Source organism: Pteropus alecto, unplaced genomic scaffold, assembly GCF_000325575.1.
Source record: "Pteropus alecto unplaced genomic scaffold, ASM32557v1 scaffold657, whole genome shotgun sequence".
Classification (NCBI taxonomy): domain Eukaryota; kingdom Metazoa; phylum Chordata; class Mammalia; order Chiroptera; family Pteropodidae; genus Pteropus; species Pteropus alecto.
In genome coordinates this window covers 45,152-73,039 of record NW_006439199.1, presented here as the reverse complement: position 1 = coordinate 73,039, position 27,888 = coordinate 45,152, and the positions used below count along the sequence as shown (strand labels likewise).

The 27,888-nt window shown below is 35.7% G+C and overlaps 1 protein-coding gene and 1 pseudogene across 1 annotated transcript in view; both read left to right on the top strand.

The window, feature by feature from the left end:
* SYNJ2BP (synaptojanin 2 binding protein) overlaps positions 1 to 27,357 on the top strand; it is a gene marked incomplete at its 5' end in the record, with an annotated part of 35,678 nt that extends 8,321 nt beyond the window's left edge. The window contains 3 exons of the mRNA XM_006916491.2: positions 10,946 to 11,082; positions 20,347 to 20,442; positions 21,788 to 27,357. Coding sequence (XP_006916553.1) covers positions 10,946 to 11,082; positions 20,347 to 20,442; positions 21,788 to 21,928 — 374 coding nt within the window. The remainder of the gene's footprint in view (positions 1 to 10,945; positions 11,083 to 20,346; positions 20,443 to 21,787) is intronic.
* LOC112483515 lies at positions 18,383 to 18,501 on the top strand (annotated as a pseudogene).
* Positions 27,358 to 27,888: the final 531 nt, after the last annotated feature.

Here is a 27,888-nt window from a genome sequence, read left to right as displayed (position 1 = left end):
CAGCAGCTGAGACTTACAGACAGCTGGCAGGTAGTGGTAGGCCTCAGGGTCCCTTGCGCCTTTGGCTAGGCAGACCCAGGCTTGGTACTGGTGGCAGCCTGTCTCAGTTCAAAGTGTGGCCTCTCCCATGTACATACAATCTTCTAATACCGAATCAATAAGAAACAAAATATGAACAGATCTATGACTACTAACGAAATTGAAATTAGTAATCAAAAAACTCCGAACAAACAAGTTCTAGACTGGATAGCTTCACAGGTGAATGTCACCAAATATTCAAAGATTCCACACCTGTCCTTCTCAAACTATTCTAAAAAGTTCAAGAGGAGGGAAGGCTCCCAAGCTCATTTTATGAGTCCACCATTACCCTGAATCCAAAATCAGACAAAGACTTTACAATAAAGAAAATTATAGGTCACTGTCCCTGTTGAACATAGATGCAGTAATCCTCCACAAAACATTAGCAAACCAAATTCAGCACTACATTAAGAAGATCATACACCATGATCAAGTGGGATTTATTTCTTTCGATGCAAGCATGGTTCAATGTCTGCAAATCAGTTAACATGATATACTACATAAAATGAAGGAGAAAAATTATATCATATCAATAGATGCATAAAAAGCATTTGACAAAATCCAATGTGCATTTATGGGAATAGAAGGAATATACCTCAACATAATAAAGGCCATATATGACAAATGCACGGCTACCATCATACTCATTGGGGAAAAGTAAAACACTTTTTTTTTAATATCAGGAACAAGAAAAGGATGTCCACTTTCACCACTTTTATTCAACATAGCATCGAAGTCCCAGCCACAGCAGTCAGACTAGAAAAAGAAAGAAAAGGTATTCATATTGGAAAGGAAGAAGTAAAACTGTCATTATTTGCAGATGACATGGTACTACATATGGAGACCCTAAAGAATCCACCAAAAAACTATTAGAACTGATAAATGAATTCAATGAAGTTACATGATAAAAAATGAATATTCAGAAATTGGTTGCATTTTTATATACCAGTAATTTCTCTCAGAGATCTTAAGGAAACAATCCCATTTACAGTTGCATCAAAAAGAACAACTTACCTACGAGTAAATTTAACCAAGGAGGTAAAAGACTTGTACTCGGAAAATTATAAGACATTGAAGAAAGAAATTGAAGATACAAATAAGTAGAAGGATACACCATGCTCATGGGTAGGAAGATTTAACATCATGAAAATGTCCATACTACCCAAGCAATCTGTAGATTCAGTGCAATCCCTATCAAAATATTAGTGGCATTCTTAACAGAAATAGAACAAATAATCCTACAATTTATATGGAACCACAAAGACCCTGAATAGCCACAGCAATCTTAAGAACAAAGAAGAAAGTATCACATTACCTTATCTCAGTCTATACTTCAAAGTTAAAGTAATCAAACAGCATGATATTGGTAAAAACAGACATGTGGATCAACAAAACAGAATAGAAAGCCCAGAAGTAATCTCATGCCTGCATGTTCCGTATTCAATAAATAGTGTTGGGACAACAGGAGAGGCACATGCAAAAAAAAAAAGAAGAAGAAGAAGAAGAAAAAAAAAGAAACCGGACCACCTCCTTACACCATATATAAGAATAAACCCAAAATGGATTAAGAACTTAAATGTGAGACCTGAAACCAAAAAACTCCTGGAAGAAAACATATGCAGTAAACTCTCTGACATAGCTCTTAGCAATATTTTTTTCCAATATACCTCCAAGGGAAACAAAAGATAAACAAATGAGACTACACCAAACAAAAATTTCAACACAGTGAAGGAAACCAACAAAACAAATAGACAGCCTAGTGAATGAGAGAAGATATTTGCCATTGATACATCAGATAAGGGGTTAATATTCAAAATTTATGAAGAACTCAACACCAAAAACCCAAACAATCCCAATTTAAAAATGGGCAGAAGACCTAAATAGACATTTCACCAAAGAAGACATACAGATGGCCAACAGGCATATGAAAAGATTCTCAATGTCACCAATCATCAGAGAAATGCAAATTAAAACCACATTTAGATATTATGTCACATTTGTCAGAATGGTCGTCATCAACAAACAACATGTGCTGGCAAAGATATGGAGAAAAAGGAACCCTAGTGCACTTTCGGTGGGATTGCAAATTGGTGCAGCCACTATGGAAAACAGTATAGAGGTTCCTCAAAAAATTAAGAATGAAGCTACTGTATGACCCAGCAATTTCTCTTCTGGGTATCTACACCCAAAATTTGAAAGCTCTTATTTGTAAGACTACATATACTCCTATGTTCATTTAAGCATTATTCTCCATAGTCAAGACATGGAAACAACCTAAGCATCTTTTGCGATTAGATAAAGAAGAGGTGGTACATATATACAGAGGAATACTACTCAGGTATAAAAAAGATAAAATTGCCATTTGCAACAACATGGATGCATCTTGAAAGAATCATGCTAAGTGAAATAAGTCAGACAAAAAGACAAATTCCATGTAATTTCACTTATACATAGAACCTAAAGAACAAAATAAACAAACAAAAACAAACACTCATAAGATACAGAGAACAAACTGATGGTTGCCAAATGGTAGGGGAGTGGGGAGCTGGGTGAAAAAGGTGAAGGGATTAGGAAGTACAAATCGGTAGTTACAGAATAGTCATGGGGATGTGAAGTACAGCATAGGGAATATTATCAGTAATATTGTAATAACTATGTATGGTGCTAGGGGCATACTAGATTTGGGGGAGGGATCACTTTGTAAGTTATATAAATGTCTACTATACTGCACACCTGAAACTAATATAAAATTATATTGAATGTCAATTTTAATTGAAAATTAAAATTAATTTAAAAAGTGTTTGAATGGTGCCTGTCATTACTGCTGTTGTGTAAGTAATAAACTTTAGTGGGGCAGGAGTTGAGTCATCTAGGAAAGATAGGGTAACCTATGTCAGGAATTTTAAGGATATTGGGCTTCTATATTTTCTTTCTTTTTTTTATGCCTTCTTTTTTAGGTTATGAAAAAGTCTGCTAGAGGCTCAGAGAAATGTTTTTAACCTTGTTAGATTTCTGCAGAACTAGAAATGTTAGGAATTCCTGGCCTAGGTGTTATTTCCAAAGGCATTAACAGTCACTTGACACCAGCTGAGGTCTGTATGTGTACTAGGTACTATATGGACACAGGGAATATAAAAATGAACCAATGAACAGATATCTGCCTGTGCATGGATGTTTATAGCACCTTTATTCATAATTGGCAAGGAGATAATAAAACAAGGAATTGCAATGAAGTTAAGTTTATTTTAGCTAATATAGTGATAATCTATTTTGTAATTCTAATATTGGTAATTTTGTAAATTTCATTTTTTTCTGGATTAGTCATGCTAACCGGTCTGGTCATCAACTTTATTAATCCTTTCAAAGAACCGTCTTTTGACTCTTAGTTATTTTTTCTATTTCATTGATTTTGTACTTATTTTATTATTTTTTACCTCCTCCTCCCTTTGGGTTTAATTTGCTTTTTTTTTTTTGCTTCTTAGGATAGAATTTTAGATAGTTGATATTATACCTTTTTATTTCTTTTCTGTCATGAGAATTTGAAGCTGTAAACTTCCCTCTAAATACTGCTTTAGCTGTATCTCACACATTTTAATATATTGTGATTTCATTGTCATTTAAAAGATTTTGTATTTTCCTTTGTAATTTTATCTTTAACTAATGGGTTGTTTTCCAAACATTTAGAGACTTTAAAATTTTTGTCTTCCAAGAATTCATATATTGAAACCCTAACCCCTAATGTGACTGTATTTGAAGATAGGGCCTTTACGAAAGTAATTATGATGAAATTAAAGTATAAGGATGGGACCCTGATCCTATAGAATCACTATCCTTATAGAAAGAGACCCAAAGAGCTTGCTCTCTCTATATACATGTACAAAGAAATCATATGAGCACACAAGGAGATTATGGCCTCCTACAAGTCAAGAGAAGAGGCCTTGGGATGAGATCTGTGTTGCTGGAACCTTGATATTGGGCTTCCTAAGCCTCCAGAACAGAATTTCTGTTTAAACCACCCATTTGTGGTATTTTGTTTTGACAGCCCAAGAAGACTCAAACAGTTATTTTTGCTGATTTCTAATTTAATTTTATGTTTTGAAATTTATTGAGACTTACTTGTATGGAACAGCCTATAGTCAGTCTTTGTGAACATTACTTGTGCACTAGAAAAAAATGTGTATAGTTGTTGAGTGTGTTCTGTAAAAGGTAAATTAGATCAAGTTGGTTCTTAGTGTTGTTCAAGTATTCTGTATTTTTACTGATTTTTCTGTTTATTTGTTCTATTACTGAGAGCAAAGTGTTGAAATATGTAACTGTCATTTTTGATTTGCCCTTTTCTCATTTTATTTTGCTTCATTGATATTCAAGTTCTGTTATTGGATGCATTCATACTTAGTGTTTTAATGTCTCTTAATGAATTGACCCCTTTTTCGTTAAGAAATGTCCCTTATTTTTGAAGATGAAGAGATTATACAAATTTTTATTTCTTAAAAACTTTTTCAAAGGTCAGCAGTGTTACACTTTCCACAGGAAATATTTTAAACTTTTACTCCCAGAACTACCTAAATATCAAGGTACATGAAATGATTGAGTGTACATTAGCACATAGCTTCTTAAGAAAACAACAAAATCAGAAGAGAAAACAAATCGTCAGGTTACAGGCATCCTAAGAAAGGAGATTTTCCTCTAAAAGATTGTTTTCCACTTTTGCAACATAAGAATTGTCCCTTTTTATCTCTTGTAATATTCATTATTCTGAAGTCTACTTTTTATGATCTCAGTAGAGCCAATTCAGCTGCCAAGAATATACAGTGGGGAAAGGATAGTCTCTTCAACATACGGTGTTGGGAAAACTGGACAGCCACATGCAAAAGAATGAAGCTGGACTATTGTCTTGCACCATACACAAAATCAACTCAAAACAGAATAAAGACTTGAAAAAAATTTTCCATTTTCCCATTCTGCTTGACTGTCTTTAATTATTTCCACCGAGTTATAATAACCTTTTAAGCATCCTCGTCTGCTAGTTTCATCCTTTATTATTTCTAGTTCTATTTCTATTGACTGAGTTTTCTCTTGTTTATTATGGTCATGTTTTCTTGCTTCTTAGCATGTTAACATTTTTTAATTAGATTCGATGTCACATTACATTGTTGAGTGTCTGCATTTTTGTTTTCTTACATTAACATTGTTAATATTACATTATTGAACTTTGTGTTGGTAGGCAGTAAAGTAACTTGCAGGTTAGTTTAACCTCTTTAAGGCCCCTTTGTAAATTTTTCTAGGGTGGTTCTAAAGTACCATTCACTTCAGGAATAGTTCAGCCCTACAAATGAGGTATGTTTTAAATGAGTCTCTACTGAATTTCCAAGTAGATCATTGAAGATTTCCATTCTGGCTGGTCAGAACGTGAAGGTCTCCTTGGCTTGTGTGAGCTCTGAGAATTATTTAGCATAAAAGTTCCTAGTTTTTGTTTCTCTAGTCTTGTGGAGTTTCATTCCACATATGCATGGCCTAGTCCTTGGTGAAGACATATATAGGTAACTGGAGCTCTTTTTTTCTGTCTAATTTCCTCTTTTCCAGAATTTTGCCCTATAAGTTCTAGCAATCTTACCCTCCCCAAACTTTGATCCCCATTTCATCAACTCAGTGAAGCTATTAGATTCTACTTGGGTTCTGCTTCGTGTGGTCAAGATCCAGAAATTGCTTCCATACCAAAAGCTAGAATGATCATAGAGCTACATTGTTTTAATTCAGCAGCATATTAAAAGGACTAGATACCATGACAAAGTGGGATTTATTCCAAGAATGCAAAGATGATCCAATAGAATAAAATCAATCAGTGTAATACAGTATTAATAGAATGAAGAAAAAAACCCCACATAATCATCTCAACAGATACAGAAGCATTTGAGGAAATTCAACTCTTTCCATGTAAAAAAAAAAACAAAAAACACAAAAAACTAGAGATAGAAGGGAACTTCTTCAACATGATAAAGGCCATATATGAAGAATCCACAGCTAACATCATACTCAATGATGCAGGAATGAAAGCTTTTCTCCTAAGATCAGAAACAAGACTGCCTGCTTTCATTATTTCTGCATGCTGTTGAAAGTTCTAGCCAGAACAGTTAAGCCAAAAAAAGAAAAAAGAAATGGAAAAACATATAGATACAGAAGAAATAAAATGGTCTCTATTCACAGATGACACAATCTTCTTATATGTAGAAAACTCTACTATATAAAGATTTTACACGTACATATAACCATACTATTAGAATTAATAACAAATCCAGCAAAGTTGCAGGATACGAAAAACACAAAATCAGTTGTTTCTGTGTGTTAACAATGAACAGTCTGAAAAGGAAATTAAACAATTCCATTAACAATAGCATCAACGAGAATAAAATACTTATAGGTAAATTTAAGCAAGGAGGCAATAATTTGTACCTTGAAAACTACAGAATTTGGCTAAAAGAAATTAAAGACATAAATAAATGAAAATAACATCTCACATTCATGGATTGGCAGACTTAATATTGTAACAATACTATCCAAAACGATCTGCATACTCAATGTAATCTCTCTCAAAATTTTATCAGCCTTTTAGCAGAAATAAAAACCCCAGTCTAAATTCATATGAAATCTCAAAGGGCCTCCTAATAGCCAGAGCAATCTTGAAAAGAAAGAACAAAGTTGAAGGACTCTCAACTTCCTGATTTCAAAATATACTACAAAGCTAAAGTATTTTAAAAGGTGTGGTATTGACGTAAGGACAGATATGTAGAGCAATGGAATAGAATAGAGAGCCCAGAAATAAACCCTCTTATGTATTGTCAGATGATTTTTAACAAGGGTGGGAGGAAGGACCATATTTTGAACAAATGGTGTTGAGAAAACTGGATATCCACATGCAAAAGATTGAAGTTGGATCTTTGCTCTACGTCATTTATAGAAATTAAAAATCCATCAAACACCTAAATTTAAGAGCTAAAGTATAAAACTTAGAAGAAAAGATAGGGAAAATTTTTTTCATGACATTGGATTTTGTGGTGATTTCTTGAATATGACACCAAATGTACAGGCAACAAAAGAAAAAAATTGGGTTTTAGCAAAATTAAAAGTTTTGTGTATCAAAAGATACTATAAAGAGAGTGAAAGATAACCCACAGAATGGGAAAAAATATTTGTAAATCACATATCTGCTAGTGGATTTATATCCAGAACATATAAAGAACTCTTACCACTCAACAACAAGTACACAAACAATTCAAAAATAAGCAAAGGACTTGAATACATGTTTCTCCAAAGAAGGTATACAAATGGCCAATAAGCTCATGAAAAGGTGAATTCAATATCACTAGTGTTAGGAAAATGCAAATCAAAACCATTGAGAGGAATAATTCAAGGACACAACATCATTAAAATAACTATTATCCAAAAAATCCAAAAAATAAAAATAAATAAATGATGTAAGGATGGAGAGTAATCGGAACCCTAGACATTGCTTGTTCGAATGTAAAACCATTGTACAGCTGTTTGGAAAACCGTTCCTCAACAGTGTGGACAGTTCCTTAAATTGTTAAACATGAAATTACTATGTGATCCAGCAGTTCAGTCCTGAGATGTTAACTCCGAAGATTTGAAAGCAGGGACTCTAGCAGATACGTGTACACCAGTGTTATAGCAGCACTATTCACAATAGCCAAATGTGGAAACAGTCAAATGTAGATTGACAGATAACTAGATTAACAAAATATAGTATATACATACAATGGAATATTATTCAGTCTTTAAGTGGAATGAAATAGTTCTGATACATGTTGCAACAAAGATGAACCTGGAAGACATGCAAAGTGAAATAAGCAAAACACAAAAGAACAAATATTGTATGATTCCACTTATATGAGATACATAGAATAGCAAACTCATAGAAACAGAAAGTGAAATAGAGGTTACCAGAGGCTAGGGGGAAGAAGGGGTGAAGAGTTATTTTTTAATGGGTACAGAATTTTTGTTTGGTATGATAAAAAAAGTTCTGGATATGTATAGTGGTAATGGTTGTACAACATTATGAGGGTACTTAATGCTACTGAATTAATGTCACACACTTAAAAATGGTTAAAATGTTAAATTTTATGTTACATATATTTTACCACTAAAACAGTTGATGCGGGATTGCTCCACGGGTCAGGTGTCCAGGGGACCCTGACCTGGAGCTCCAGTGACCAGGTCCTTGTCTTATGCTGCAAGAAAGAATTCAAGGATACAGCAGACCACAAGTTTTACTAAAGTGAAAGTACACACGTAAGAGAAAAGTGAGGAGAACTCAGAGGTTTCCCCTAAGCTGTCTGAATTATGGGCTTTTGTTTTCTTGTTTTTTTGTTTATGGGCTTTTATTTGTTTTCCTATAGGTGTGGGTGTCCCAAGGCAATCCATCCTGCCTCCAGGTCTTAGCTTGTTTCTCATGCCACTTGGAAGGGAGAGTGTGGCCCAAGGACATCTATGTTGTCTCCCGACCATGGCACTTGAAATCAAAACGGGGGGAAGCCTGAGTAAGGGGCAAGGGAGAAATTCCAGAGCCACAGGGAAAGGGCTCAGTAAGAGACTAAGGCAAAATTCTAGAGCGGCATCCTTGAGGGGAAGGGGAACTTCCCTAGGCTACTTATCCTGCCTTATTTATATGTCCTCAAATATGCATGCATTTTTGTAAATAGGTATTATTATTTTGTGTACATGTGTTTTTAATTTGTAAGAAGATAGTGTACTATTAATGCCAGCATTATGTTTTAAAATTGTTACTTTATATATGATTTTTCAATGCTTCTAACTTTTAACTATATTTTAGTTATCTATTCCTCAAAGGATGGACACCTAAATTATCATCAGCTCCATACTGTTACAAAACATACTGCAATTAACATGTTTTTACATTACCCTTTATAGATAGGATAATCACAGTGGTTCAAACTGAGATGCTTTTGAAATTGAAGTGGAATATTTTGATTACACTGGGACAACAGGTGTATATCAAGACTCCCAGACAAACCAAGATATGTGGTCCACCCTGTTTATGGAAGATTGTCCTAGGACACAGCCGATAGTCAGCAGATATGTACTGAGATACCCCCTTTTACCTCTAGTTGTTTCCAGCTGCTGCCTGTTACAATTGGTTGGTGCATATTCTGGACTGATTGATGCTTATTTTAAATATTACCCTTGCTAGAAACTACTCATGAAGGGGGATGTCTGGGGCACAGGTTATAGACATACTTAATTGCAATAAGTTTGAGTTCTAGTTCAGTCTTGTCCTATTAGTAGAGAGACAGACTTTTTAATCTGTCTTTTTATATTTCAGGACTTTTCACATTTATACTGTATATTTATTCATCCTTTCTCCATCCAGCTATCTGTTTTGGATCTGTAGAAAGTATTACTAGTTTATTGACAACTATTCTTCGTACAGCTACTAAATACAGCAACCACTATGTAGTTTATAAGGATTTTTTCAGATTTCATGTAACAATTACCTTTTGAGATAGGGCAGCATTTATAACCCTTATGTTACAGAAAAGGAAGCTGAGGATCAGAGGTATACTGAAACCAGTAATAGGCTAGTGATTATGGCTCTTCTTTCCGGTTGTGCAACCAGATTTTTGTTTTTTAATTTTTTCCAAACTATCTCTTTCTTTTTTTGCACTGTGGCTCTGAATTCTACATTACCAGACATAAAATCCTAGGAAACCCTAGGGAAATTCCTTTTTCTTTCTTTCTTTTCTTTTTTTTTTTTCTGTCAGTGCATAGGTAAAATCTCTTCATAACAATGGTTTTCGTAAAGTGAAATCCCTCCTACAATGTAGTGGTTAGTCCATGGAAATAGTATTTTGGTGGTCGGTTTTCTTCTTTAAAAATATTTTATTTCATTGTGGTAAGAGCTCTTAAATGATATCTACTCTCTTGACTGATTTTTAAGTATATTATAATACATTATTATTATATATGGGCACAATGTTGTTCATCAGATCTCTAGAACTTACTAATCTTGTGTAACTGAAATTTTATGCTTGTTTAAAATAGTCACCCCTAGAAGCAAAGAATAGAATGGTGATTGCAAGGGGCTAGGGAGAGGGGAAAATGGGGAGTTGCTAATCACTGAGTAGTCAGTTTGCTACCGTAAATAAAACTTGGCAATTACTATACCCAAGAATGTGGTTTGCACTTGAGGTAGAAAAGGAAAGAGGAGTGAATTTGATGATTGAGTCCTATTATGAAGCATCAGTTACTTTTCTGTTTCCCAAGATTCCTGCCAGCACCTATAAGACTACCCCCTCAACTCAAAATAGAAAAAAGAATAAATGAAACTTCCAAGACTGTTTCTTCCAAAACACCATCATACACAAATTCTCCGAAAGGTTGGGGGAAGAGAAGTATGGAGGAGAAAGTTTGATTAGGAGTAGTTCATTTGCTAATTAGTTGAAAGCATGGTTTTTTCTCATGAACACAGCTAACCCTATTACATTATTGGCAGGAAGGTCAAGAACTGGGTCCTCTGAATCCCACAAACAGAATCAGAATTAAGTGTGAGCAGACGCTCGTCTTAGAATCACCATTATTTTTTCTCTGAGTTAGTATAGATCTTTCTTTTTATATTCAACAAACCATATTGATTGCCATGTTTGTATTTTTAGTTCTACCTGGTCTGAATGGGCAACTCTAGGTACTCTGGACCTCTATGATGATACTATTCACTGACTCACCAGCCTCCCCTCTCCACCAGGCCTTTCTCCTTTCTTTTTCTTCTTCTTCTTTAATCCCTTTCTTTTTCTTCATCCCTATCTCCTTCACAACTCCTCCATGATTTTCTCAGGGCTGGGCTTCAACATCGTCGGTGGGACAGATCAGCAGTATATCTCCAATGACAGTGGCATCTACGTCAGCCGCATCAAAGAGAATGGGGCTGCGGCCCTGGATGGGCGGCTCCAGGAGGGTGATAAGATCCTTTCGGTGAGAACTGGCTTCGGCCTCCTTCACTGTCCCTTGCTCCCTAGACCCTAGTTCCTACTTCTAGTCCTTTCCTTGGGAAGATTCCTGCCTGCCTTTTTGGATCTGGAACTATCCAAATTATAGAGTTCAATGGGAGGGACCTTGATCAGTCATCTTTTCCATCCCTACCATAATGTATGGAGGATATTACCTCACTTGATAGACAAAGCAAATTAAGTCCAGAATGTGAAGTTACTTACCCAAGTTCAAAAACTGTGAAACAGTGAGAGGTAAGGGACTTGCAGATGGGGGAGGCATTTAAAACCCACAATTTTTGTCATTCTTTCATTATACTTATCACTTGTCTTTTGTTGATTAAAATACTAATATGTATTCCTTTATGCCATAAGCAGTAAAAAAGGAAGGTCTTTTTAGACTCAGAGCCCCTTTTCACCCATTATTAAGGTAAAAAATTAAAATGTAATCTGATTTGGATGTCTGTCCACTGTGCTCCCATTTTACTCTGCTAATGTATGTAGTAGTACCCTTATTACACGGTAACCATTAATTTTATTATTATCTGGAAGTCCCTCAAGGGCAGGGACCAGATCTTTTTTTAACCTTTTACATTCTAGCACAGTACTCAGTGTATATTTAACAAATTACAAATTAAGGCAAACCCAGCAAGGTTGGCCGATCCAGAATATAGAGTATCATGGATGGTAATATCACATTTTAGTCCTTCTCACTGACCCTTTTGCTGCTCTCAGTACAATAAGCTTCTAGACCGTATTTATTAATCCATTGAGATAGAGACAATGATAATCTACCTTTTATCTGAAAGGACATTGAGAAGTTAAGAAGCAGATTATTTCCTATAGCTCCCAGGAGAAGGACATTCTAAAAACATGAAGTCAAATTGAGTGGTACGTTAAGGAAAACTTGAGAGTAGTTTGTTAAAGTAAGATATAGCATGTATTTAGGAACTATGCATTCTAATATTTTGACACAAGAGAGACTTAAAAAGTATCAGGGTTAAAAATAGCAGTATTATTCAAAAAGCTTTGGTTAAAGGTAGGTTATTGAAAAATGAGAATGGTTAGAAGTTTTTGAGCACTATATGCTAAGCAATATGCGGAGAACTTTAAACTGATTTAATATTGTAGTAACCCTATGAGGTGGGTACAATTATTATACCTGTTTTGCAGCTAAGGAAGCTGAGTCTTGGTAAGATCGGGCAGCTTGCCCAAGGTCACACAAGTAGTAAGTGGCAGAGGACTAAAACTTTGGTCTGTCTGAATTTGGAACCTGTACGCTTATACAGTATTCTATACAACCTCCAAAAAGGTAAATGAGGAGCTAGTATTAGTTATCCTAAAGAGAAAGTTACATGGTGAATTAGTAGATTTTATGTATGGTTTTATATAAAAACTGAAATTAATCTTTCTATAAAGGGTAGAATTAGAGAGAAAAAAGACAAACCTCAATGTGAGAGAATTTATTAGATATAAGCTGAGACGAGAAGCCTTTCTTATGTGGGTTATTGTCTCATAGAGAAAAAAATAATTGGAAGACCACTCAAGTTTTTAAAAAGGGTAGGAGATAAATGCCAATGAGGAGAAAAGTAGATGTCTAAAAAGCTCATCTCACTTGACTTTAAAATTTATAGCAAAGAGAATTTCACTTTATCAAAATACAAGAAGTATTACAAAGGTCTATACAAGATATTTACTATTACAAATATATATATAACATAAAAAATGATTTAAGTTTATGTTCTGGCCAATTAAGGTAAAGACATGTGAAAGAAGAGGGGAAAATGCAAGTCAGATATGGAGAGAAATAAAGAAGACAGAAAGAGAATAAGATGAAGCATGTATAAGGAAAAGGCCAGCATATTCTCTCCATTCTATCCAGGTCTATATTCTTTGACTCCAGTTTCCTTTCCAAGAGTTTGCTCCAAAATTATTCTTCTTAGATCCTTAAGAAATAATGCCTCTCTTGCCTCATCATCCTGTTCCCTCTTTATTCTTAAGTGAACTTGTTAGACATTAACCATTAAATGATTGCATCCATGTTTAACTCACTTTATCCCTTTGATATACTTGAGTATTCACTTATTATTGGCTTTGGAGTCTCTCTAAAGTGATGCTAAATTATTTATTAGCTTATATTTCCATTGATTCTTTATGAGCTTTCCTAATCTCACACAGGTTATTTTTCCATGTTATAAAATATGCCCCATATATTTAAAAGATATGTAAATATATCTTTTAACTTTTGTTAGATAATCAAACTATATCCCTTCCTTAGCACATATCCATTTAGATAACTAATAGAAGTAGCATTAAGTGATCTAGATTTCTTGGGCGTTATTATTGACTAATCTTTTTATTTCTCCCTAAATGCCCATGTTTTGTCTTAATTTCAAGTTCTAAAATTAAATAACTGTATGATTTATTATGTAGTTTTCCCTTTCACATCCAACGTGAAATTTAAATTTCTGTGAACACTGGGTGGTTTAAACTAAAAAAAAGAAAGAAATTTCCTTAATGACTGTAAATGATATTTAAGGCCCTGTTACATCTGATAACCATGAAACAAACACAGATGTTACATATAGCAGAACAGACCTGAAATTGAGATGAGGGCTGAGGATTTCTCACTCAGAGTTCATTGTGTTTGATGGTGAGGATGGTATAATATTGTATAGATTATCAGGGAACCTGGGGAAATTTTATTTTTGTGGGGAAAAAAAAAGTAAGCTGTCTAGGTTTCTTACTTTCCCCATGTGTCTGCCTAAATGAAGGGAGGTGGATAGTCAAGAATAGTCAATCCTCAGTGAACTATACATTTTTATGAAGAGTGAGCATCTAGTAAGTCAGTTGCTCTGTGAATGAATTATAGCATAACTGACTTTTTTGGTTGGGCCTGATGATTAATTGGAACTGGATAATTTTTTTTTCTTCTTTCAACTTTGTTAAATAAAAGAGACCCTCTTCCCCAAAACTGCAGTTCATTTCAGGATCTTGGTAAAAAATTAAAATATCCAGAGTGAAATCTGAGGTTATTGCTTCTTAAATTGAGCCCATTCTTCACATCTTATACATCTACATTTATATTATCCTATATTTAGAGCTCCTGTAACTCTTAACATTATCTTGAGATAATGTTAGATTATCCTGAGGCAATTCAAAATTACTAATCATTAAAGAAAACAAATTTTAACTCAGTTTACTCATTACCTAAGGCAAGAAATAGAAAACTAATTTCTAAAGACTGCTAACAGCCATAGTTAAGGCAAAAAAAATTATGTGTTTCCCCTTCAGTTAACTAGAACATTACCAGCCCAGGTCTCTGAACATTTTAGTCAGCAAAATTTTCTAGCATATCACAAATCTGCCGTAGCTTAAGTTCAATAGAACTTACTGTGCCATACATTAAGGAAGCTGAAGTAGCAAGTTTAGTAGTGTTCTAAGATTTCTCAGTAGTTTTTAATCCTAAAAGTGAGGTCCAAGGACCATCTGGCCATCACCCAGGAACTTGTTAGAAATGCAGTCTCAGGAACCTTCCTCAGCTTGCATTATAACCAGATCTGAGTAAGTGTGAATAAAGTTTGAGAAGCACTGCTGAAGGCTACTGTCTTTCAGACCTTTTAAATTATGACCTGTAAAAGGAAGTAGATGTTTACACACACACACTCGAAGCAGATTTTAACAAAATAATAATTCTTCTACATGTGATACTCTCTGATATGTTGTGTTTTCTTCTAAGTTCACTTTCTAAAAATTAAATGCTGGTCTTGACCCACTGAATTGACTTCACTATCTTCTGTAATGGGTCAATAGACCCATATTTGAAAAATCACAACTCCAGTAAATGGAAAATCACAGATGAAATTTGTGGATGCATAGAATATGTATTAAATAGATTAAGTAGGCTGGGTGTGGAGACCAGTTAGAAGGCCATTTCAGGCAGTTTAGGTTGAGCTAACTCAAACTTCAGAATCCCCTGGAGGGCTTGTGAAAGCATAGATTGGTAGGATGGGGCCTAATAATTTTCACTTTTAACAAGTTTCCAGGTTAGTGCTAATGCCGCTAAGTCTGAGACCACACTTTGAGACCCTCTGGTCTCTATTAAGAAAGATGGTGATAAAGAGAATGGATTCTACATGTATTTAGGGGTAAAGCCTACAGAACGTGATGGTTAGTCAATATGACCTGGAATGTGTGAAAATGCTAAGAAGAGGTAGATGTTGGAAAGCAAATTTGGCTCTGGAGCGAGATGACATTGTCAAGAAAGAAAGAATCATGATTTGTTTTATGGGGCTGGTTTACATCAAAAAAGAGTGAGAAATGGTTCTTTGAAATTCCATTTGCATTTTTAAAAGGCCCCTTGTTTGGGAGTTTTATTTTTTTAAAAAAGCAATTAGGGTAACAGTCCTCTTATGTTAGAATACCTTTAGGCTTAACTAGGAGGATCAGAAGGCATAATTGGCATAATTTGCCTATGCCCTGTATAGCACCTTCTTTTGCCCGATGTCACCAAATATCTTTCTTTCCTTAGCAGAAGGAAGCTCAGGTGATGACCAAGATTACACACTGGGTCATTGGTGGATAAAGCTGCTAATAGACTACAGGCCTTTCAGCTTTGTGTAATATTGAGACTATGTCAGTCAGGCTTTGTGTAGTTATGGCTTGCGGGTTATACTCTTACGGGAGATCATGTGACATTTATTATACTCGAGTGTTGTTGAAGCACTATTCAGGTATTATAGGTGTTATAATGATGAGTTGAGATACAATCTCTCCAAGTTATTTACAGTAGAATATAAAGTGATATTATATAAGGTGGAGTTCAGTTCAAGCTTTAAGATGGTTACATAGTATGGAGATTTAAAGACAAATTAATCACATCTAATAGAGTTATCTAGAAAGGCCTTCTCAGTGAAGTGACAATTAACTAAATTGCTTTTTAATTTTTAATGCTACTTCAATATATACAAATGAATAAAAATATTAGTATATAAACACCTTATAATTTTTACAACTCAAAATTTTAATGTATTTAATAGATACAAATAAAACTGCAAAAACAATAAAAATTCAATTTACAGCATTAATGATAGATAGTAATATGTTACAAAAATAAAATCTTTGCTTACAATGTAAATTTCTATAGTTCAGTGTTTTGAAATGAAGGTTTTGGGCTGAGCAGCTTGAGTTTGAATCCTGGCTTTGTTTCTTCCATTCTGTATGCCCACGTACAAGTTGCATAGCCTCTCTAGTTTTATCACCTATAAAATGGGGCTCCTAACTTATAGGAGGACCATTGTGAAGACTAAATAAGTTAATACATGTAAAATGAATAGACAACTCCAGAGATGATAATAAATATGCAGTGGTTGCTGGCAATTATTACTCACTACTATGGCAAAGATGATTTTGAACTCAGTATTCCTGCCATTGAGTGTCGTATTAGTGACTCAGTTCTCCCATTTGCATTCATATTACTATGAAACCTGGCTCCGATATTGAGCTATAACATCTTTGGCATTCATTGACATGAATGCATCATTACCTTATTTGTCTCTGTAGGAAAAGAAATACCTCTTTTTTTTTTTTCTTTTTTTTTTTTTACAATGAGAAATACAGTTTTCCCATGGGTTAGATTAGTTGAATATTGTCACTACAATCAGTGGTCTCACACCTATTCTCTCCCCCAGGAATTAACTAGAAAATTGAGTCACTGAGAATGACGCAATTGAGAAATCCTAAAGTTCTTTCTCTGTGACACATCTACCAAAAAAGAAAAGAAAGACATAAGCAGAATATGGCTTGATAGCACGAAATCAAAGCCCATTAACTAGAAAACCCTGTATTCATTCCTACACTATGGGTAGCAGGACTGACCCAATTTAAGATCAATCTTGAAAGATAAAAAGAATTTTTTAAAAGGGAAAGGTATTCAGATGCTGGATATCGCTTAAGCACAGGTATGAAAGTAAGAATATATGTTTTATATCCCAGGATTATGAGTTATATGATTTAGCTAGAGCAGAAGATATATGAAAGGGAGTAGTGAGAGACTAAACTGAGAAGATAATTTCAAGCTATTTCCTTTAGGACTTCGTGTACCAGAATGAGAAATTAGGCATGCACTCTTTCTTCTCCTGTTCCTATTTTTGTTTTGAGTCATAAAGTGACATAAACAGAATTGTACTTGGGGAAGATTGGTCTGGAGATATAGTATTTGAATAGGTTCGAATGGGGGAGGACTTAAAGGAAAGTAAGTCAGAGAGGTGATTACAGAAGTTCAGCTAAAAATATCCACAGCCTAAAGAGAGAGGTAATAAAAATTAAATAGCATATGAGGAAAGTCATTGTTATTAGACTACGGGATTTGGCAGTATATTGTATGTGAAGATTGACAGAGTGGAGACAGTTTTAAAATATCGAAATTTTAGTCTGAGGACTAAGAAGGAAGTTGGGATAGTCTGGTTTTGTGGGAAATAATAAAGAGACTTTGGATATGTTGAATTAGGATATAGCAGAATATTCAAGTACAGGCAACCAGGAGGAAATTGGCAAATCCAGAAGTAGGGATAAAAATTTGAGGGTTGTTTTGCAGACTACAGTTGAAATTGTGAAAGATCACATGGGAGAAAAGCTAAAGAGGACAAAGGACAACTGCCATTAAGGAATATTTACTTACCTTAAGAAAGAAGTAAAAAGGAATCGGGAAAGGAATAGTTCAAGACCTAAGAGGGCTCAGTATTCATAAGCTAAGACAGGAGAGAACTGCAGAAGGGAGGAGGTGGTCTGAAGACTGAAAAAGGGCTATAGGATCTGGCGATTGGAATTCACTGCTGTCCTGCGGGACAGCATGTTCTTCTCTCTCATTTCATATATTATGAGATTACAAGAGAATGGAGTGAGGGGATGCTGAGGAAGTGGAGGCAGTGCATACAAACAGTTCTTTAAACAAGTTTTGCAATGAAAGAGGAGAGAAGATGAGAAGAAGGTGATAGTGGATTCCAAGAAATATTTGTATTTTCTTTATAGATGAGGATAAATTTAGTTGAGAAGGAGCAGAGGGTGATAATAATTAAGGAATCGAGAGGAGTAAGTGACTAAGTTCTGTATGGAGGCTAGAAGGAATATGATCTAGAGCACTAGTAGATGGTTTAGCCTCATAAAGGAAATAATTCAGACACAAAGAGGAAGTAGCAGTGAGAAGATATCATACTTTTAGGGGGAAGGAAAGAAAATTGAGAAAGTGTTTGTAAGAAGTTCTCAATATTCTCAAGAAAGATAAGGCAGTCTACAGCCATGCCACCCTGAACAAGCCCAATCCTGTCTGATCTTGGAAGCTAAGCAGGATCGGGCCTGGTTAGTACTTGGATGGGAGAACACCTAGGAAGACCAGGTGCTGTAGCGTAAAAAATGAAAAATAAGGGATTGTAAGCTGACAAGGTCCTTGCAATCTGTGAGGTCAACCAAGGGTTGCCTCACCTAAAAATCAAAAAAAAAAAAGAAAGAAAGAAAAGGCAAAGGAATCTGCCTAGAGAGAGATGGAATTGGAATTGGAGTTTGATGGTAGAAAAGGTGTGGAACAGCTACCACTGGGTATTTATAAGAGAGTTCACCAGATGATGGAAGGGTTGTAAGAGTATAGCAGAAGTCATCTAGCATAGATCTGTAGTGGAGTGTGTGACTGTCTGTTTTTCTCTAGGATTATTAAACTCGATAACAAAGAAGGTAAATGCAGTGTGTTGCCCAGTACTGGAAAGATGGCAGAAGATCATGGGGACAAGGAATTTTTATATTTTACCAAGTGCTTTGTTGAAATAACAACAGGAACTCCTAGATAGGTAAGGATGCAAGTAAAATCTGAAAAGGTTAAAGGCATTGATGAGGATAAAGAGGCTCCTCAGGAGAGGAATAAGAAGTGTGAGGGGAGTAGAAATTATGGTCAGTTTTTAAGAGTCTGAGATATTGAAGTTGAACCAAGCCTAATATTGAAGTCCAAGGCTTATGGTAGTTGGTGACTAACAGAATAGAGCTAGAAACTATTAATTTGGGAAGGTAGACAGTCTACAAGGCCACAGTGTTGTTAAATTAATTCACCAAGGATACTGGCAGGAGATAGAGTGGAGGGGCTATTATGAACCTCTAGGAGAAGGAAGACTGTGGCAAGGAAGGTGAGAGGGTTGAATAAGTCAACAGCTCGAGTTTCAGCTGAGCAGGGAATAATGAGCCATGGTGGAGGAATAGTGCAGAAGGAACAGTAAAATGCAGGCCACTTTGATCTTCCTTCTGGTATTTAAAAACCCTAACCCTAGCTCCTACATTTATTATGCCTTTTGGTAAATTACCTAAACTTGCTAAGCTTCAGTTTCTTCATCTGTGAAAACAAGATGATAATGTCTACCTCATAGGATTATTGTGAAAATTAAATTAGATAGTTCCTAATGTAAAACACATAGCACAGACCTACCAAATAAATAGATGTTCTTGCTGCTATCGTTGCTGATGACATTGACATGTATAAAAGATATGTAGATCTGGCATAAAGTGGGCTATGCTCTGTCACTGAGTGCCGTATAGGATAGATATCACTTGTGGCCAGTGTCAGCCCTGGCACTAAAAAAGTGTTAATACCAATAGTCCTTCACATCTCTCACCTCTAAATAGTAGGACTGACCTACACTGAAACATTTTTTTAGGAGTTTGTATTATCACAGGAATATGGTTTTTAGTAAACTCAAGGAGGATAGGAGAATCCATGGAATCAAGGGCAATTGTTCATAATAGAACAACAATGATAGAATGGGATAATAGATTTGTACCACATCGAAATAAATAGTGGGAGAGTTTCATAGTTATATTTCTAGAGTTGTAGCTGGCAATACCATGAATTAGGAATAAACTTAGACCATGTTATCCATCAGGAGCCAGGCCGATGCTCATGGAAGACATATAAATACAAGAACAGACTCCCAAGTGTCAAGATGGGCTATAGGAGCTAAGATGAAAGAGCAACCACTTTTTTGTTTTTCTTAGATGCTCTTCAAATGGCCCATGGAACCTAAGTTCTAGGAGAACATAGCTTTGAAAATGAAAAGTTATACTGAGTTCTGAGTAACTTTACCCATTCTCCTAACCCTTGGGATTTACTCTGTAGGAGTTTGTTTTTTAAATGTTTGGTCACACGAGAGTAAATCTTTGACTTAAGAGAGTTTGTATTCTGCCTCTTACTACTTTTCCTTGCTGTTTTTGACAGGTAAATGGCCAAGACCTAAAGAATCTGCTACACCAGGATGCTGTAGACCTCTTTCGTAATGCAGGCTATGCCGTGTCCCTGAGAGTGCAGCACAGGGTAAGTGTCATTCACAGCCAGAAACCTGGCATCAGGTTTTTGTACTGTTCTGTGAATAAACCCTGTGGTATAATCTTCAGTGATATGTTTGGGTTTTTTTTCTTTCACTCTCTTTTGAAGTGTTTGACTGGCATAGGCAGGGGTCTTCTGGGACTTATACTTATCATCAAAGGGAATTCATAACTGTATTTTTGCAAACCAGGTCCTAGCTTCAAGGTAACGTGCCTTCAAAATAAAGCTTGACAACCAAATTAAAATAAATGGGGAAAAGTTACAACCAGAATCTTTTTTTTTTTTTCCAGTATGGAAGGAAACATGTTGCCGTTCAACATTCTTACTTATAAAACTCTAAGTACAAAGGTGGGTTTTCTCATACCCACTCACTATGTGTTTTTCCTTATCACTGCCATGAACCTTTTACTTATCAACTTGGTGACTTTCCTGACCAAAGCTCTAATGCTCAAAGGTGAGCTCCAGGAAAACAGAAATGGAATTCAGAATTCAGTCAAGGCAGCACCTATCCCTATATCCACTTCTTAGTTCCCAGTGTTTTATAATTTGGATGATGGGAAAAGATTCCTGGGTAGACGTAATTCTTCCCATAGGAAGGATTTTGGAACGTGTTTGCAAAACAGGTTCAATGTGCCTTTAAAGTTATTCCCTCTTAAATTGATGCTTGGATGTGATTTCTTTATGCTTATTTACCTGTTCCCTACAGGTTTCACCTTTAGCTGTGTCTAGTACTACAAAATAAGAGATGAAGGACATGACCCCATCTTAGGAGGGAGTGTGTGCCTTTTGAGATATGGAAAGTATTTCTAAATAATGGCATTACCTGGGTGCAGTTTATGCTTAGATAACAGATAATTTAAATAACATTGTCCATACCTGCTTTTATTGCACTCCAATGACTGATGATCTTTCTAAGTCAACATTTTTAGGAAGATGGATGTCCCCAACTCTGCCTAATAACTTCCAGGTTTCCTATAGGATCAATAAGCTTTATCACATATCTTCATATTCCTGATATGATACACATAGAGCTTGGTGGAGGCAGTACAAAAACAGAAGGAGGTTATCTGACTTGCTCTCAGGGGTCTCTTTTTAGATCAGTAGCACATCAAGGTTAAATGCCTCCGCATCAAACTTATTTTATTTCTAAAGAATCGATGACACTGATGTTGTCAATTGAGGACAAACAGTGAAGACACCTACTGCTAGATAGTTCTTGTGTTTGCAGCTTTGGGTAATCTAGAGACTGTACACCCAGATAATGTGTCAACCAAACATTTCAGTTTTAAACACACATTGATCACTAGAGTTCACATTTTTCTTTCCTTTCCAGTTACAGGTGCAGAATGGGCCTATCGGACATCGAGGTGAAGGAGAGCCAAGTGGTATTCCCATAGCTATGGTCCTGGTGCCAGTTTTTGCCCTCAGCATGGTAGCAGCTTGGGTCTTCATGAGATACCGGCAACAATTTTGAAAAGCTTGCTTTTCCTCTAGTGCGCCCAGTGGAGATACATTTCTTCCTTTCTCTCACTTTCCTCCCCTGCCATTTCCCATATCTTTCCCCCTCTCTGCGTAGGTAACACATGATTTAAAGAGACTGCTTCCCAGCCAGAACCTTGCTCTTCAAAGTCTCCAAGTCTTCGTATTCTTATGGGAGAGTAAAGGCATTGTTTGAAGGAAAGCTGAAGAAAAGATTCAGCACAAATGACGAGTTACATATCTTACTATGACTGCCAATAGAAATTCAGCTACAACCCAAAGAGGGAAAGGTCCAGTCTTCCCATCACCTTGGGTGATACCTATTTCTTAGCTGGCATACCTCAAAGGCCAGCTGTGTAATATAAGAGGAAGAGAGGATTTTTCTTTTTAATGATCTTCCTTGGGAAGTTTTCGTGGCCTTTATTTACTTTCTGACTACATACTTGGGTGCCTATATCAAACAAAAGATAATGAAGAGAGCATTTTCATGTTTTAAAACACACACACACACACATACATATGTACGTTTATATGCATATATGATAGTATAATAGTAATGCCATATGGAGAATTAAAGAGGTAGGAAGCTACTCTGGTTTCTAGGTTTCCGATGTAAGCAATGATCTTAATTGAAGAATTTCATATACAGTGGGAGTGAGAGAGTGAGTCTTATGGGACACCCAATCTAAATAATTTTTTAAAAAAAGAAAAGGAAAAAACTGAAGCAACTAATTGAAAATCTTAGAAATCTTATTTCTTTTCAAAATAACTAAGGTGAAATTGAGGTAAAAATGCCATAATCCTGCTTTGCGCAAGTCAATCTGTTCGAAAACAGATTTTAAGATAAATTTTACCACTCTCTGGTCTACCTTAGTGACTTTTTTGATACCTCATAGTCCTGTTAAAGGATCAGCTGGAATGATTGTGGTCAGAGCTGTAGTGATGGGGCCAAACCAACCCAGTGGAAGAAAAACTCAAAAGAAAAAGGATAGTGCCTCCAAGGTGGCACCTGAGCCCTTTCAGACTATCCACCAGTCTTTTTGGTTTCTAGTAACAGGCAAAATTTACGAGAAGGAACTGCTTCCTGTCACAATGGGCAGGAAACAGCTTTGTTTTTGATTCAGTTAAGTTTAGAGAGTTTGGATTGCTAGTCTTTTAGAAAGCCTCTACACACTGGTTATGGCTTTTAGTGAATAAACCATTTTGCAGGGATGGGGAAAAAAAGAGTTTCGTTTTTTCAGGGGGTAAGGAAGTCTGGTGGATGTTTCTTAGGGAAACCTTGAGAAAAGGATATAAGTGAATAGATGCTAGGGAATACTAAGGTTATTAATGAGGTAAGAACCATCATGTTCATGTGGTATTGAAGGTTGATTTTAAAGCACTAAAGAGGACTAAACCAAGGCTAATTTTCTGGCTTTAAGAAAATCATTAAAAAAAAAAAAAAATCATTTCCATCCTACAAAGATACTGATTAGACTATAGGCCTTATATAATCTTGACAGCAAGAGTGCGAGCATTTTCCCTCAGGCAACCAGTTGTGTCTGATTTTTAGCATGGATGATCTAGTATTTTACAAATGTTGATTGGACATCAGCTTTGTTAAGATACTTTTACAAAGAAGTGAAACACGTATAGCCTTCACCCCAAAGGGTTTTTTTGGGGGGAGTTCCAGTTGGGAAGAGAACACCTATACGTATAAAAATGGAATTAGCTATATAGGCAGGGCAATGTAAGTTGGTGTCGAATTTATATTGCAGACAGCAAAAGGGAACACAAACAGTTACTGAGAATTGAGACAATTGAGAAAGTTCCATGGAAGAAGGGGACAAGTTAAGGACTCTTGAGCTCACAGTGTAGTTAGGAGAATTCATAAATAAGTTAAAAGTATATGATCAGGTTAGGTAAAAGCTGAAAACAAAAATAAATGAAACTATTGAGAACACGATGCAGTAACAAAGATGTGCAGACAACCATCACTTTCTTTTAGGAATTCAGAAAAAGAAAGCTGTTACATAATGACTTGAGGCCAGAGTGTAAAGGGAAGCCTTTTAAAAATAAAAACCCCAGTAAGATCTTGCCTCTGGGTTAACTATTCATATAGGGAGAAATTTGCTTTGAACAATCCCGATGTGATTTAGGCCGCACCTTTGAGACTCACTTAGACAATTGCACTTGTAGGTTTCACAGAGAAACACTGACAAGTATTCCAGTTCTCACTTCAACCCACCCCACTTTGAAGACACAACCTCTGATGCCTTCCCTGTATCTGGAGGAATGCGCGACAGCTTCTGCAGTGGGCCTGCTTCCTCCCAGGATTCATCTCAGGGCTGGGCTGGACATTAATACCTGAGAGGACCCGAGACATACAAAGTGAAACAAAACAGCAAACAGGAAGGAAAGCGAGTTTATTTGTAGGTATGTGTACACTAAAAGAACACCCATCCCATCGTTGGTGGGAGCTTTGCTTTGGTTGATAATAGGAATTCTGATGCACTTTAATAATTTAGGTTTTCTTTGTAATTAAATAGCATTTAAAGATCCATATACCAAAGTTTTAGGCAGATACGCTATTCAATTATTTCTGTTTCTGTAGAAGACTTTGATAAGGTATCAGAGTCCATTATAGATCATTTAAAAATTCATGCTCTTTATAAATTCAATCTAATGTTGCTGTCACTTTATAGGTTGTATCTAATATTCCTACCACCTGAATTACTATGTTCAAAAATTTTTTAAATGAAAGTATTTTTAAGACCATATTCTTAAAACACTTCTCTACGTTTATCATCGTGTATTATACATTTAATTCTAAAAAGACATTGTTTGCTTCAATTCTCTTTTCTTGCCAAGTTTTAATCTGTGCTATTGATTTAACTTAATCACACCATCTAGCCACATAATGGAAAAGAGAAATTAACATTTGTTACTGCATTCTGTGCCAGGTACTGTACTAAACCTTAATTGGTAACACTATTTGTTCATGCTTCACAACTCTGAGATCTAAGTATTGTTATAAAGACACTAAAGAAAAGAGAATAAAATTATTTTCCTAAGATTGCATAGGTGGTAATAATAGAATCAGGATTTAAACTCAGGACTTCACATGTACCCATCAATGTTATTTCCTCATTGCCAGTGGTTCTCAAAGTGAGGTCTCTGGACAAAAGCATCAGCATTACCTGAGAACTTGCTAGAAAAGCAAATTCTTGGGCTTTACCCCAGGCCTACTGAATCAAATTTGAATAGGGCACCCAACAATCTGTGTCTTAATAATCCCTCCAGGTGACTGATTGAGCTAAAGTTTGAGAATCACTGCTCTATGCCAATAATTGTCTCCTTTTTCTCTGGTTGGAATTACCCAGGGTGCTTATAAAAATTCTGATGCCCAGTCTGTGCCTAGATTAATTTAATACAGTTTCTGGCGGGTAAGACTCAGGCACCAATAAAATAAAGTTCGTCAGGTGATTCCAGTGTGCAGTGTCAGTAAAAAATGCTCTATGGCATTTAAACCTAGACGCTATTTAAGTTACATACAGGCATTGCTCCAGCCAAGAATGAGAATTTCACTTCGGACTTCTTTGAGCCCAGCTCTCCATAAGTTTCTGCCCCAAGAACAGATGTAGAATAAGAAGTGGAACATTCTTTGGCCTCTGATTTGCTAAGGACTGACCAACTTCCAGCAAAATGTATTAGTGAGTGTTGCAGGTTATGCATCTGTTAAATTGGAACCAAATTGTAGGATGTTGGAGCAAAAAGGGAAGCAGAAAGATTCTAGGATGAAAACATCATCCTAGAAATGAGAAAATCAAGGCTCAGAGAGGTGAGCTAATAGCCCAGTTTAAAGAGTTTGTTGCAGAGACGGTCTTTCTGTCTCATATTTACGTCTGTGAATGTATACACTACATGAACATATGTGAAACTATTTCTTTTATCTCAATCCACTTCCATCTTCTCTCTTTGGACCATAATAAGTAAAGACCAGAAACACTGATTGACAATTTAAGGGTATTTCAAGCATCGTGCAAAATTAGGGGATGCCACAGAATAATAATCTGAGAAAGACCTAACATCAAGTTCAATTAAATGAGCTTTCCTGAGATTACTTCCAATAGTTGTAGAGAAGTATGTTATTTGATGTTGGACATTGTTTTTATTGTGTAAATAAGCAACTTAAGGTATATTTAAAGAAATGGAACAACATAAGGAACTTAAGCTGTCAAGTATGTAAGGGAGTGGAGTTTATATAATTTCAAATGGAGCCAATAAAGATTTTATTCTAGTCAACTTTTGTCAAAATTTATCTTTGGACAGGCAAGGGTTTTTTCTTCAAAAAATGAGTGTCTACTAGATGCTAGGTATTGAAGATACAAAGATAAATAAGATACAACTACTGTAAATTTAAATAGCTCATTATCAGAAAGTGGCAGAGTATTTGTTGGTGATCTTGATGTTAAAGTACTTTTCTAACATCACCTAGAAATAGAAGATTGAGTTATGAAGCACTCTCCCTCACCTATAATAAGTTTAGAGTTGGTTACTAATCTTGGGGTAAGCCCCTTTGCTATTTCTCTTATCTGCAAATCTTTGAGACCAGCACTCACATTCAAAAGGGCGATTGTGATCAAAAGGAAGACAATTTTAAGGAATTCTTATCAGAACCAGGTTCTTAATTGCCATATACTCTCTCCTGATGTTGATATTTATATATAGACAAAGCACTTGAGCTGCTTACTTGTTGCACTTAATGATACTGTAATAACATTATAAGAAAGCATGGCTGTGTCTAAACCAAATTGTAGCAAACACTATGTCTTGTTTCTAAATGTCCTTCACTGTTCATGTTCTCCTTTTCGCACAGGGGAAAGGGAGAGAGTGAAGTATGTTTTTAAATGCAAGTCACTATCAATTACAAAAGAACTTTGTATTTACTATAATTAAATTTGTTGATCAGTCACAGGAACTGGGATGATCCTTATTTTGCAGATTTGCAAATGGAATCACAGAATTGAATCCCACTTTAATTCTGTCTTTGCAGTTCTGATTTGAATATGAATTTTTATTCCTGGATATATGTGCATTTTACCCCCAGACCATGTTAGTTTTTATAAGCTTATTTTCCTTATGTACCTTATTTTATTTTGCTTCCTTTTTGCTTTGATTCTAAACAGCCTGGATTTTAACAGCATTCAGTTTCTCGGGTCAAATAGATGCCCTATAGCAACTTGGAAGATACATGGGCATAAAACTGTATCCTGTAGGGAATATCACTACAGATTAAATATGTTAATGAGACCATCAAAGTAGATGACCGTCTCCTAAGGTTTTCTATTTGATACCACATACAGCAAATGAGATAACAGTGTATCTCACGGTTCCAAGCTCAGTATTGGCGTTGAATAAAAACTTGTTGCATTTGTCAATGAATCTTCACAATTTTTCTCCACCTTATTTTGAAGATTGTTGAATAAATTTTTCTTGTCAACTTCTTAGAGTAGTACCTCTGAGAACAATGGAAAGAGGAAAGAAATCTGATCAATTTGAGGCTTAGCTTTGACAGAGATACGGAGATAAGGATAAGAGCACTATCATACTACTTTACTAGTACTAATTGGCTAACAGTTACATTGATTGAGCTCATCAATATTTCAGCTACTGTTCTAAGCATGTGTTCATTTAAGCCTCACAACAGCTGCTGTCTTTATCCCCATTTTACAGATGAGCTAAGCTAAGTGAGATGAGAGAGATGAAGTAATTTGCCCGTTACACAGCTATTAAATGCCAGAGTTGGGATTTTTAACCCAGGTAGTCTAGCTCCAGAATCTGCATGCATAACGATCACACTATACTGTCCCTATTCTCCACTGTGCCAGGCACTACATTGGTGCACCCTTTTGTATAACTAATACCAACAAATTTTCACATATGCAAGGCAGTATGAATAATCCCATTTTTATA